The sequence below is a fragment of the Periplaneta americana genome, chromosome 3 (assembly GCF_040183065.1).
Source record: "Periplaneta americana isolate PAMFEO1 chromosome 3, P.americana_PAMFEO1_priV1, whole genome shotgun sequence".
In the NCBI taxonomy this organism is placed as follows: Eukaryota; Metazoa; Arthropoda; class Insecta; order Blattodea; family Blattidae; genus Periplaneta; species Periplaneta americana.
Window position 1 is genome coordinate 55,240,000 of NC_091119.1, and position 13,388 is coordinate 55,253,387.

Genomic DNA, 13,388 nt, shown 5'->3' on the forward strand with positions numbered 1-13,388 from the left:
ACATGCCACAGAAAATACAAATAGATATCATTTGCAGAATGGAAAATTAGACCACCATGAAGAAAATATGTAATAAAAATTTGCATTTTTCTTACTGCAGAAAGTGTACGAAAGTAGACATCGATTGTTATTAAATAAGGACTCCATTACCGTGCGAGTTGGCTCATGGGACTCGCATTCGGGAGGTCCGTGGTTCGATTCCCGGACCGACCAACCTGCCTGTGACTTTTCAGTGTTTTTTCCATAGTTTCTTAGGGAAATGCCGGGTTGGAATTTTCATTGCCACGGTCCATTTTCCCTTCCCCTCCCGTATAGAAAAAGAATTTAGATTTTCATATATCATTCAACTTTATAATCTCATTCAATAGCCATATTCAGGTCAAGACGCATGTCTTCATCCGCTTACGGGAGGGGGCGTGGGGGGGGGGGTCCTCTCTACAACCGTTCCTGAGTTCCCTGCCTTACGCAATATCTCTCCCAGGATTAATCCCTTAAGAGCACTTCAAGGGCGCTTCGACACCTTGGAAGGACCATTGAAATGGATCCTGTGCTGCTTGGTCACCTTAGCAGTGTGAACTTATAGTGGGGGAGGGTAGAAGCCCCAATTGGGTGAGCAAATGAGGGGGTCACATCATCATTCGTTCCACACACTTCGGGGTGCACAATAGGCCTCAGTATGACCGACGTGAAAAGGGTCGACCTAACCCACCCATAGCCTGCGTGACCTAACCTAAGGAATCCGTTATGCATTTTGTTCTAAAATAAGTTTTGTTAAACTTGCAGAGTTGTTATTTGTAATATGATATTTTAAAAAAGTTTAAAGATAATTTTACGAAGATAATCTTTTTTTTTTTTTCAGAAATTTTCTGATCATAAAAATCTGGGCCTTGTTAAACTGCAAGAACTACTTTTTATACAAAATTCATATTTTATTTTATTTTACTTTGCATAGACCACTGATTATTAATAAAATATATTGTCTGCTTTTATGAACTATCTATTAGTTATGTGTGATGTGAATGTGAAGAGATATTTTAAGCAATACGTTCGATTTAGGTTGTTTTACGATTTGAGTAGCAAAATGAAATATAAAGAAAATAAAGTTAAAATTATTAATGAAATAAAACTTACTGGAAAATCCAAAGTTAGGCGATTAATCTTTGTATGATAACTTGATTGAAAGTATTTCAGATTAAACTGCTTTAGAAGTATGTTCCGTGTTTCTCTGAGGGACGCCATCATATAATGTTAATTCACTTGTCTGATTTGGCACTTAAATGCCTCATTATTCTCTCAGAATTGAGATGGAAACCTTATTAATATATCGTTTTCTTGATAACGCCACCCACTTCCTGGCTGGTGACTGAGATCAACAGTTGTATTTGCCCCCAGCATATTCAAATACAAAAATATACTTTTTTCTTTCTTTCAATGATAAACACTGTCCATTTGAAAATAATATATCAGTCAGTGTAACAAAAAGTATTGTACGGCATCCTTCTTTTAGCACATATGTTTTCTCTGTTTTTCCACAAGTACTCTATTTCTATTCAGAGCGTGCTTTTTATTTCGTATTTAAAATCTATGTTTCGTTTTATTTAGATTTTACAATATTGTTGTTTTATATTTATTTCACTCCATGTAGATTAGGCATAACCTTATGTTCATCTGTTCTTTATTACGACGGAATTGTCATAGACCACAATTTGAACAATTCTTCTTCCCTCCTTCCGTCTAAACACAACACAGGGTGTGTAAATAAATAACTATTAAGCAGCGGCATTGACTCGGGTTCTTTTCACACGGTCTGCAGGCTCACCAGGTTGAAGAAACCGACTAGATACCGCTGCTTAAAATTTCAAACACCCTGTATAATTAAGTACGCGGTTGAGACCACGATATAAAGTAGTGTGCAGTCCTTCTTCCGTACTTCAACTCCATTTTAACTTAAGTTTGAAGCGACGACCCATGCTGAAATTGTGTAAAGTGCAGTAGCGGCGACGGCGGCCGTAATGTGGTGCGCTCTAGCGGCAGCCACAGAGAAACTACTTGCTCGTGTAACATTAAGGGTGACGGTGCCTTCTGCCAGACCTCGTTGGGATCGAACCAGAAACACGTACTCGCCCTGGTCACTCTCCGTCACCGTGATGAGTGTCAGCACAGCCTGGTGGCAATATTCGGAACTTCCGGCCTGCAAGAAATAAAAGAAAGACAGTTATATTGATTTTCACAGTACTATGTAGTTTTATACAGTGTTTAGTTCTGTTACAGTTTATTCGTATATTCTGAAACTGCTCCAGTAAAGAAGTCTTAAAACCAATCTATGTATTCTTCGTTGTGGGCAACTGTCAGTGTTCCCGACCATAAATTCAATGAACCAGAGTTTGATTCCTCGAGAATAAAATTACCTCTCGCTTATAAACTGTGTGTGAATGTGTATATCGACATGTATTACGTGTATGCGTATGTATATATACAGGGCTTTCATTTCAAAACTTCCCAGTCTAAATAACTAATTATTTAAATTTAATTCAATTTAAACAAAAACACGTCAATTTAGATATTGAGAGGGAAGTCTAAAAAACAGGCTTAATTGCATTATAGATTTCACCTCAACCCCCAGCCACCAACACTTTGAAATTTCAAATGGCACCCCTATATTTTAATACTTAAATATGAAAGAGTATTCAATTGTTTATACACTTCATTCATTTGTTTTCGCATCTTTTGTTTTCTATCATCGCGTGGCAACCTGGATTGTTGATTAGAGCTGAAGAGAATAAAGCTACAAAAACTTATTGAGTATTTCATGTAATAGTTGTGTTTGTGTTAAATTATTTTAAAATGGTATATGCCCTTAGAACATAAATCATCCTTATTGATTAAATTTAGGAAATTACACAAAATAAGCTGTTTTCATCCTACAATCAACTGATGACAAAGATACAGGTTGCCAGGCGACGATAGAAAACAAAAGATGGGAAAACAAATGACTGAGGTGTATAAACAATTGAATGCTCTTTCATATTAAAGTATAAAAATATAGTGGTGACATTTGAATTTGTAAAGTAGGGGAGATTGGGGGTGAAATCCAAAATGCAATTAAGTCTGATTTTAGACTTCTCCCTCAGTTCTAAATTGACGTGTTTTTTAAATTGAATTCAATTTAAATAATTAGTTATTTAGACTAGAAAGTTTTGAAATGAAAGGGCTATATGTATCAATCGATCATTTAACGACGCTGTATCAATTGCATAATTATTTGAGTCCGTGAAATTGGTAATATCAAGAGGTATTTGAAGAGATGAGTCCGAGAACTCGCCATGGAATTATCTATCATTCGTCTTACAGTTAGGAAAAACTTTCCAGAAAATCCAACCAAGCGGAAATCCGAGCGCAACTTCGGTGTACGAGCGCACCTCAGTACCCCTGAGCTAGGTCGGTGAGTTGTATGAATTTATGTACGCGGGTCATTTCATAAATAATGCACAGATTGGTAGAGCTATGAAGTGGATGATGCAACATCTATGAAAAGTACGTCAGATGCAGTTGAAGATTTGAGGAAGAAGCATGTGTGTTAGTTTCGTCCATAGTATACTCTGTGTTTAGGTAACGAGAGCTAGAAATGGAGCCTACACGTGTCTAGAGTACTGTGACGATTGAAGATCAAAGATCGAATCTTTATGTGGCAAAAACGCACAGAAATCCACAGCGGAGCGGAGTTTGTGGTGAGTAGTGGGCGGATGTTGATGACTTAAAATCTATTTAAAATGATCAATAAAATGCCCTTAAAATAATGGAAAAATGACATAAAATTAAAAGAAAATGACATTTAAATATTATTCAAAGTACTCGCACCACAACTTCTTAAAAATTAGTAACCTTGTTTCAATAACTGCCGTGCAAATGTCGGAGAGAGAAGGCAACTTCCTGGAATTTGACTAAGATAAAGGAAGAGGGCATGCAACAAAATGAAGGTTTCAAGGGAAAACTATAAAGTTTAATGAGGGTTTAAAATGTGTTTCAATCATGGGTGGTCCATGTCAGTACCTTCATTCTCCGTCTCCTCCTCTTCCCGCTCTCCATTTTTGTTGGCAGACTTTCCAAATGAGGGAGTGCGAATGACAAAACAAATTGTGGGCGCAGCGTGCATTCTTGCAATCTTTGTGTTAAAAATATTGTCTACTGTCTACTACAGCAGATCCTTCCCGAACCATATTGGGGACAAAATGTCCTATCGTCCAGGAAACGGTGAAAGTTTCCTCTCTTCCAAATGTAAATGCTAAAGACACCCTCATACCGACAAAAGAACAGTAGCGGTCAAAGCCCTCACTTAAAATAAGCTGTTGTGAAGTATTTTATATTACTTCCGTTGTGTAAGGTGAAGTCTTCAGTGGAATGAGGGATGGACTTTAGAGTTGTTTCGAACTATAAAAATCAAACTTCACTGTTATTCACTTATTCAGTAGGTAGTGTATATTATGTCGAACTTGGAGTCAGGGCACAAAGGGAATAACACTAGAGAAAAGGGATTCGATCCGGTGCTGTGGATTGAACTTCGGCGTAGCTCAGTGGTTAGAGCGCTCGGTACGTAGAACAAAGGACCCGGGTTCGATCCCCGGCACCGGAGCGAATTTTTCTCCTCTAATAACCATTGTTACTATAACAAATTCTGTAGGACCAAAAAAAATAATCTTTACGTAGAAGCAGAAACACCTGGACATTGCAAACTTGCTAACAGAACCATCACGACAACTAGTAACCCAACGAGAAACTGTATTACGGTCCAATGTAAGTTCACCACAAACTTCACTCAAAGCACTGTGGAAGTGTGGATTTCTGTGGGAGGGTTTTGCCGCGTAAAGTTTCGATCTTTGGTCTTAAATCGTCGCAGTACTAGAGACACGTGTAGGTTCCATTTCTAGCTCTCGTTACTAAACACAGAGTATGCTATGGGCGAAATTAACACCGTGCTTCTTCTTCAATCCTACAACTGCTTCTGACGTAATTTTCATTGGTGTTCTGTCAACCTGTGCATTATTTATAAAATGACCTTCGTATATGTATGAATTAAAATACAATTTTATGTTAAAACATGGGTCTACTTGTAAACCATCTATAATTATATCAATAGTAGGAATGGATATTACAACACGAGGATTTCTGGTTTTCACCTATATTTTATCAGGTTTGTTGCCATGGATACATTTCATAAACTGTGCTTAATACAGTATTAAAGTCACTGCACTGGAAAACGGAAGACTAGTTTATAGACGTGAAGTCTATTAAAAAGTTATAGCGAGGTATAACCCAAGATCTATGTGTGGAGCTATTTCATGGCGTATGCTGTAACCATCGCGAAATTATGTCTCCGACACCCGTAAAGCCATTTAGGCGTCCACTTGACGTAGTTGCAGTAACTGGGATCAATTTGCTAGTCAGATAGTCACGGTGGTCACTCAGACGGCCATGAAACTGTTTAAAGTGGCACCAGATGACCCCACGATCGCTGGTTTAAGAGGCGGTTAACCCTTAACATCCAGCCGCACCCACATTAAACCAAGAGATGACTACCTTCACACAGAGGCAGCACCTTTAACGATAATGAAAATATAGTAAAGAGCGGATATGAAGAAACCTTCGGGTGTACAGTGCGCGGCAGAACTCCTATAAATTCACGGCATTTCCTTCAGACGTGTTCCAGCGCATTGCTCCACGAAGTTATTGCTTTCTGGTTTGTTAGCTACAAGTTACAATTAAATAACATCGATTTCTGAGAAGAATATTCCTTCAAAATGGCGCACTGTTGGCCTAACAGCTGGAATCGTCACTTTCCACGTCTAAGATATGGAAAAACAGACAAGTTCGATTGAACTATGTATTAGACAAGTTAGTGTGTTTGGTGCAGGTTTCACAAGTCAGTGCTTCACGGCGTTTCAATTCACAATATATTATTATCTATTATCTTTGGCGTGTTACTGCTTGTGGTACAGCTGTAGGCTATAGCGATTCATGCCTTATATCTTATCTGTTGTGTACACCGTAATATCATTATCATTAATTAATAAGAGCAACAACAATTATAATGTGCTTAGTCAAACAATAATAATAATAATAATAATAATAATAATAATAATAATAATAATAATAATAATAATAATAATAACTTCTTTATGGTTGTGAAACTTGGACTCTCACTTCGAGAGAGGAACATAGGTTAAGGGTGTTTGAGAATAAGGTACTTAGGAAAATATTAGGGACTAAGAGGGATGAAGTTACAAGGGAATGAAGAAAGTTACACAACACAGAACTGCACGCATTGTATTCTTCACCTGACATAATTAGGAACATTAAATCCAGACGTTTGAGATGGGCAGGGCATTTAGCTCGTATGGGCGAATCCAGAAATGCATATAGAGTGTTAGTTGAGAGGCCGGAGGGAAAAAGACCTTTAGGAAGGCCGAGACGTAGATGGGAGGATAATATTAAAATGGATTTGAGGGAGATTGGGATATGATGATAGAGAATGGATTAATCTTGCTCAGGATAGGGACCAATGGCAGGCTTATGTGAGGGCGGCAATGAACCTCCGGGTTCCTTAAAAGCCAGTAAGTAAGTAAATAATAATAATAATAATAATAATAATAATAATAATAATAATAATAACAATAATAATTTTAATTTAATATGGTTTATTTAACGACGCTCGCAACTGGAGAGGTTATATCAGGTCGCCAGTGTGCCAGAATTTTGTCCCGCAGGAGTTCTTTTACATGCCATTAAATCTACTAACATGAACCTGTCGCATTTAAATACACCTAAATGCCATCGACCTCGGCCGGGATCGAACCCGCAACCTGGAGCATAGCAGGCCAACGCTATACCAACTACGCTACCGAGGGCGATAATAATAATAATAATAATAATAATAATAATAATAATAGGCCTAACAATAATGCATCATCATCATCATCATCATCACCATAATCCAATTCAAGCACTAGACCTAGTGGTCTGTTGCGGTCTCTATAGTTTCATGCCATCTTTTTAACGGTCTTCCAACAGATCGTTGTCCAGAAGGGCGGGAATACTGTGGAATGACGACGGAATGGATAAATGTTTACGGAATGACGTAGCCTAACATGGGGAAACGGGAGAACCCTGAGAAAAACTCCAACGTGACCTTATCCGCCACAAGTGTCATGAAAAATCCCAAGTTAGACCGGGACTCGAACCCAGACCTCCTGAGTGACAGGCTGAAGGATATCTGACCACTCAGCCACCTCAGGGGTTAGGAAGAAGAACACTTCGTACTTCTAAAATGTAAACTCCTTGCCGAAGAGTGTTGTCTTTGGTGCACCATTGGAGGTGGTCTACAGCACATAATTCTGATGATTATGATTATTAATGGCGCGTTAGTGGAATGCCGATAGGGGAAACGGGATTACCCCATGAAACCTATCACCAAATACCGTGTTTGTACACCACAAATTCCACATAGACCCACCGGGTCTCGAGCCCGGGTTGCCAGAGTGGAAAGAGCGCTCTAGCGGTCTAGCTGTTCGGCTGAAGATGCTACTGATTGAAATTTACGAGTATACAATGATATTATTGCAGAGAAATGTAGTTACAACAAGGAAATCTGTCCCGGACACTGTCTTTGTCCATCACGACCTGGCCGAGGATCGAACCCGGGCCGCCTGGATGAAAGACTAGCGCGGCTAACTCTTCGGCTGACGGGGTGCTCGTATGCAGAGTGAAGGTCAGGAGACCTTGCGTGACATTACACTTTAATTCTTGGCTAAACACGAGACGGAGGCTAAAATATTCAGCTGAGAGGAGGAAGCGCTCTCGCGGCAATACGCTGTCTTGTTCTGTGTAAACATGTGTGGTCAGGCGGACCAACACGGGTCGGAGTTTGCGTGCGGCATCTCATCCGTGTTTGTACGTCGCGTCGTCATAACTTCTGACCTCTCAAGGCACGGAAATTACTATCATTACAACTAGGCTTATACTCTTTAATGAACTGAGTTTTTAACATTGTACATTATACTGTGTGTTCATTTCAAAGTGTGTCATGACGTCACTGTTGATGAGTCAGCGATTTGGAGCGAGTTTCAGCTTTTGTGTCAGAGAAGTTGCCTATTAAACAAGGCGTTCAATCTGAACTTGAGAACGTGTACGGTATAACCACAGTCTAGTATATACAGTCGCGAAGCCCAATACGTAGTAAATATGCAAACATTAGATAGTTGCTCATCACTAGGATCGCTAATATCGCCTCATTACAGGCAATGCAAAATAGTACCGTCACAGTCTATTGTTTCTAGCACCCTCAAAACTCAAGCTTCGTGACTGTATATAGTAGACTGTGGTATAACTTTACCGTCGTAGCAACAGATGGCAGTCTGTACGGTCTATGTGCTACCATAACCTCTTTCGAACTGTGTTTTGCGCGGCCAAGTCGTACGCAGGGTATTTGTCATCATCGGTTGCGTACGGCAACATTCCACAACACAAATCAAATGCTCCGTGTCCATGTTGACCGTCCAAATTAATGTCAACAAATACGTAAGTAATCGTCTTAACCCTCTCCCCATATCCCGACAGTAAGAAAAAACTCAGCTCAGTACATGTTTCGAAACAGTTCACATTCCTGTCACTACCGGCGTTACCGTACGTATCGGTAAGTACTCTTCTGAATAAACGCCGTACTTGCTGGGCAACTTCTCTGGCACATAAGTAGTACACCTCTGCGGAAGTGTAGGAAGATTGATTTCTCTAGGCTCATCGACTAGCCACATGACGGCATACAGCGAGCCATGACACACTTTGAACTGAACACCCAGTACGTATATTGCAATATGATGATTAGGGCTAAAAATTGTATGCCGTTACATTGAGCTTCATGCGTCTCTGACTTTAGGTACAGATACGTAATTGCGTTGGGGTGGGGGATTTCAGTGTGTTTCGTTCAGCAGTGAACTTCAGTTGATCGGTTACATTACGACCGAATACTGCTATTCGTAACAGGCAACATTCAACGTCCTGTAAAGAAGAATAATAGCTAGATGCCGAGGACGAAATCTGTGACTTAATTTAAAATGAGGAAATTTGTAATAATCATACAGATTTTGAGATAAATAATGCTTGTGTAAAATATTTCAAATATTCTCACATTGTTTCTGTACAAGTGGAACGAAGTTTCGCTAGATATAAGGCTGTGTTTTCTAGCAACAGGCAATCATTCTCCTTTGAAAATTTGAAAATGTGGTTTGTTATTCACTGCAACAATATATGAAATGAAAAATTATGTAAAACAAAAACGTAATACACTATCATATTAACATAGTGAAATACTAAGGCTGATACTTATCAATGATATTATGACGAACCGAAGAGTTGGAATACGAAATAGGAAAAAATGTAGCAGACAAAATGAAAAAAATACTGGATAAATATTATGGATATTCAGCTCTATGTAAAATTTGTGACAATTTCAAATGAGGAAATTTATAATAACGATACAAAATTTGAGATTGATAACGCTTGTGTAAAATATTTCAAATAGTCTCCCATTGTTTCTGCAGAAGTGGAATGAAGTTTCTGTTGATGTAAAGCTGTGTTTTCTAGCAACAGGCAATCACTCTCCTTTGAAAATTTGAAAATGTGCTTTGTTATTCACTGCAACAATACATGAAATGAAAAATGATGTAAAACAAAAACGTAATACACTATTATATTAACATAGTGAAATAATAAGGCTGATACTTGTCAATGTAATATTAGATGTATTTTCTACAGACAGAAAATAGCATGTAGTCAATGATATTGTGACGAACCGAATAGTTGGAACACGAAATAGGAAAAAAATGTAGCAAACAAGATGAAAAAATACTGGATAAACATTATGGATATTTAGCTCTATGTAAAATTTGTGACAATTTCAAATGAGAAAATTTATAACAATGATACAGATTTTGACATAGATAACGCTTGTGTAAAATATTTCAAATATGTCCTCATTGTTTCTGGAGAAGTGCAACGAAGTTTTTCTAGTTGTAAGGCTGTGTTTTCTAGCAATAGGCAAACACTCTCCTTTGAAAATTTGAAAATGTGGTTTGTTATTCACTGCAACAGTATATGAAATGAAAAATTATGTAAAACAAAAACCTAATACACCATCATATTAACATAGTGAAATAATAAGGCTGATAGTTGTCAATGTTATATTTGGTGTATTTTCTATAGACAGAAAATAAAATGTCTTTAAAATAGTGCAATTTTTCTTTAACAAAGAAAAATGATGTCTTTAAATTTTTCTTTAGCAGATAGTTGTGTCAAAGAAGTGGCTTTCAACCACCCAAATGCTGAGGACTAACTTACCGTGATGATAAGCATGAGTTCAAACGAACGAAAGACACTGCGTTAACTCACCCCAACTCTGAGGCGTAAGTTGCTCAAAGTTACAGGCGCACGAAGGGCACTAGTAGTAGAACGGCATATATTTCTCAGGCCTAATGATGATGAATGCCAGAATTTATTTTTTTTCCTTCGTACGTAAATTGTATGAACTGCACAGGTAGTTAAAATAATGGTTCATATCGTATAGAAGCAGTATCTGTGACTTAAGTGCTTCGATCCCCGATCTGTGGTGGACAAAGGAGGCGTTGTAGAGGGTTTTTATTGGGATATTCCTATTTCCCTATATCATCATTTCAACACTCTCCACATTTCCCTTATTCCATATATCATCTTAAGTAGTAAGGCTGAGGCATGATGGTGCACCTGTCAGCGTTGAAATCACGAATGCCGCCTAGACTCCTGACGGACTTGTACAATCATCGTATTTATATTAAAGAGCGCACAGTCGGCCACAGCAGGCGTAAGTGCAAGAGCTTGTCCAAAGTCCAGCCCTCGTAAAGCCTAGACAAGCCATATCTTATATTTTTAATAGTAGGCCTATATTATGAGGCAAGTTTATAATATTATCACAGTCTAGTATATACAGTCACGAAGCTCAATACGTAGTAAATATGCATCCACAGATAGTTGCTAACCACCAGGATCGCTACTATCACCTCATCACAGACAATGCGAACTAGTACCGGCACAGTCTATTGTTCCTAGTACCCTCACAACTCAAGCTTCGTGAATGTATATACTATAGACTGTGATATTATACTATATCGAAGGAGGTAAAATTTAGGAGACGACGAAGCATTATAAACGTGTTTCTTAAGTTACTTTTTGTACGACAGCATCATAAAACAATTAATAAAAAGCTAACGTCAAATTTGTAATGATGGGAAGTTTGATATCATGGTGTATAAAGAAAGGGTTTGGTATAAGAACAGTGATGATTAAATATGTATGTATGTATGTATGTATGTATGTATGTATGTATCCAATGCCTACCCACTTCACTTTACGTAATTCGGGTTCCGCATATTGCGGATAGATGGCAGGACTGTGACTTTTCTAGTTGTACACCACTTCGGCGGGCCACACTGAACATGATGTGTATCTGTGGAGAGTTATGTCGTGTACTAGAGTGAGTGTATGTATAAGTGTAGTGTCTGGAATGAGTGATGATGATGAAGGGAGAAGGGAAAACCCGGTGCCGGCACGGAGCCTACTCCTGTGGAATAGTACCAAGGGAGCCGCTTTAAGCTCCCTTAAATGCCTTTGCAAATACTATTTGTAATCTGTTCTCTGTAGAGAAAGCGAGGATCAAGTTTGTAATTCAAAATAGAGAGTGATTCATAACTAATGTACATAACTTGAGGGCATGATCCCTCAGATTATTGTAGAGTAAGAATAGTTGCTATAAACATGGTACCACCGGATAGCTGAGGTGGTAGCACGTTTGCATGGTTATTCGAAGCTGTGCTAGGGCGTGGGTTCGATTTTCGCTTGGTCTGATTACCTGATTGGGTTTTTCAGAAGATTTCCCCAACTGCAAGACGAATGTTAGCTAATCCCATGGCAAGTCCTCGGTCCCATCTCGTCAAATATCATTTCACCACTAATCCCACGTACTCTAAATAGCCGAGTAGTTGATACAGCGTATTTAAATAAATTATTATAAACAGGGGTGTGATTTTCAATTGCAATACAGAATACTTCGAGCCCCTACTTCGTATAAAGGTAAAAAACTCTATGCCATAATCAATCCACAGGGATATAAATACACTCAGGGACAAAAAAAAACCGGACACTTTAATATTTGCTGGTATTTTGCAAAATATTATCTTCTCATACAATATTATGGTAGCCATCTGTTGTTATGGAGACGTGTATACATTGTTGATTGTTTTTTGTTTTATAAACAAACCAAATATTCCAATTTTGCTTTCGTAGTCTCAGCTATAACAATTTTGTCTTAACCATTTTGTGCTTCATTATCGTTATCATTCGTTATTTCTTTATTTTTACATTTTGTGAGTTTAAGTGGGGTTGTAACATTTGTCTTAAAACAAGATGCGACCTGAAGATGTGACTCGAGCTGTAGTCCTTTACGATAATGGACGCAGTGTACGTTACATTGCAAATGTTATGAATACGGCTAGAAGCACAACCCATGATAACCCATGATGCCATAAAACGGTATAGAGAGACCCTAGAATATCCCAGAAGACCAGGTTCGGGTCGTCCAAGAGCTACAAATCCAAATGAAGACAGATATATGGTGTTGTGAGTTCTTAGGGAGTGCAACCTGCCAGCTACTAGTGTAGCCCAGCAATTTGTTAACATGCATGGACGCCCAATTTCGGCCAAAACAGTTAGAAGGAGGTTGAAAGAAAGTGGACTGATATCAAGCAGACCTGCAACTGGTCCCAGATTTCTCAGGATGCATCGAGTTGAATGACCGTTTTGCAATGATCACAGGGATTGGAGAAATGGACAGTGGAGCTGTGTTCTGTTCACCGATGAGTCCCGTTTCAATCTGTGCTCACCTGATGGACGTGAAAGAGTTTGGAGAAGGAGGGGAGAACAATTTTCACAGTGTTGCATTTCCGAAAATGTGCCGTATGGAGGTGGTGGAGTGATGGTTTGGGCAGGAGTGTGTACGGATGCTCGTACAGAGTTGGTTTTTGTTGAAAATGGAAGACTAACAGCTGATAGGTATATAAATGAATGTTTGGCTGATCATGTTGTGCCATTTGGCCAATTTGTAGGCGATAATTTTGTTTTAATGCATGATAATGCACGGCCGCATATTGTCCATGCGGTCGGAGATTATCTCCAAGAAGTGGGAATCCATGTTCCTCCATGGCCAGCAAGGAGTCCAGACATGAACCCAATTGAACACGTGTGGGACATGCTGGGACGGCGTGTTAAGAATAGACACAGAGACCAGAATCGTTACAAGAGTTGAGGCGAGC

General features: G+C 38.8%; 1 protein-coding gene across 1 annotated transcript in view; it reads right to left on the reverse strand.

Annotated features, from left to right (window-relative positions):
• Positions 1-634: 634 nt before the first annotated feature.
• Positions 635-13,388, reverse strand: part of tei (teiresias) — a 1,182,397-nt gene continuing 1,169,643 nt past the window's right edge. The window contains exon 8 of the mRNA XM_069822616.1: positions 635-2,191. Within this exon, the coding sequence (XP_069678717.1) occupies positions 1,943-2,191 (249 nt within the window). The 3' untranslated portion in view covers positions 635-1,942. The remainder of the gene's footprint in view (positions 2,192-13,388) is intronic.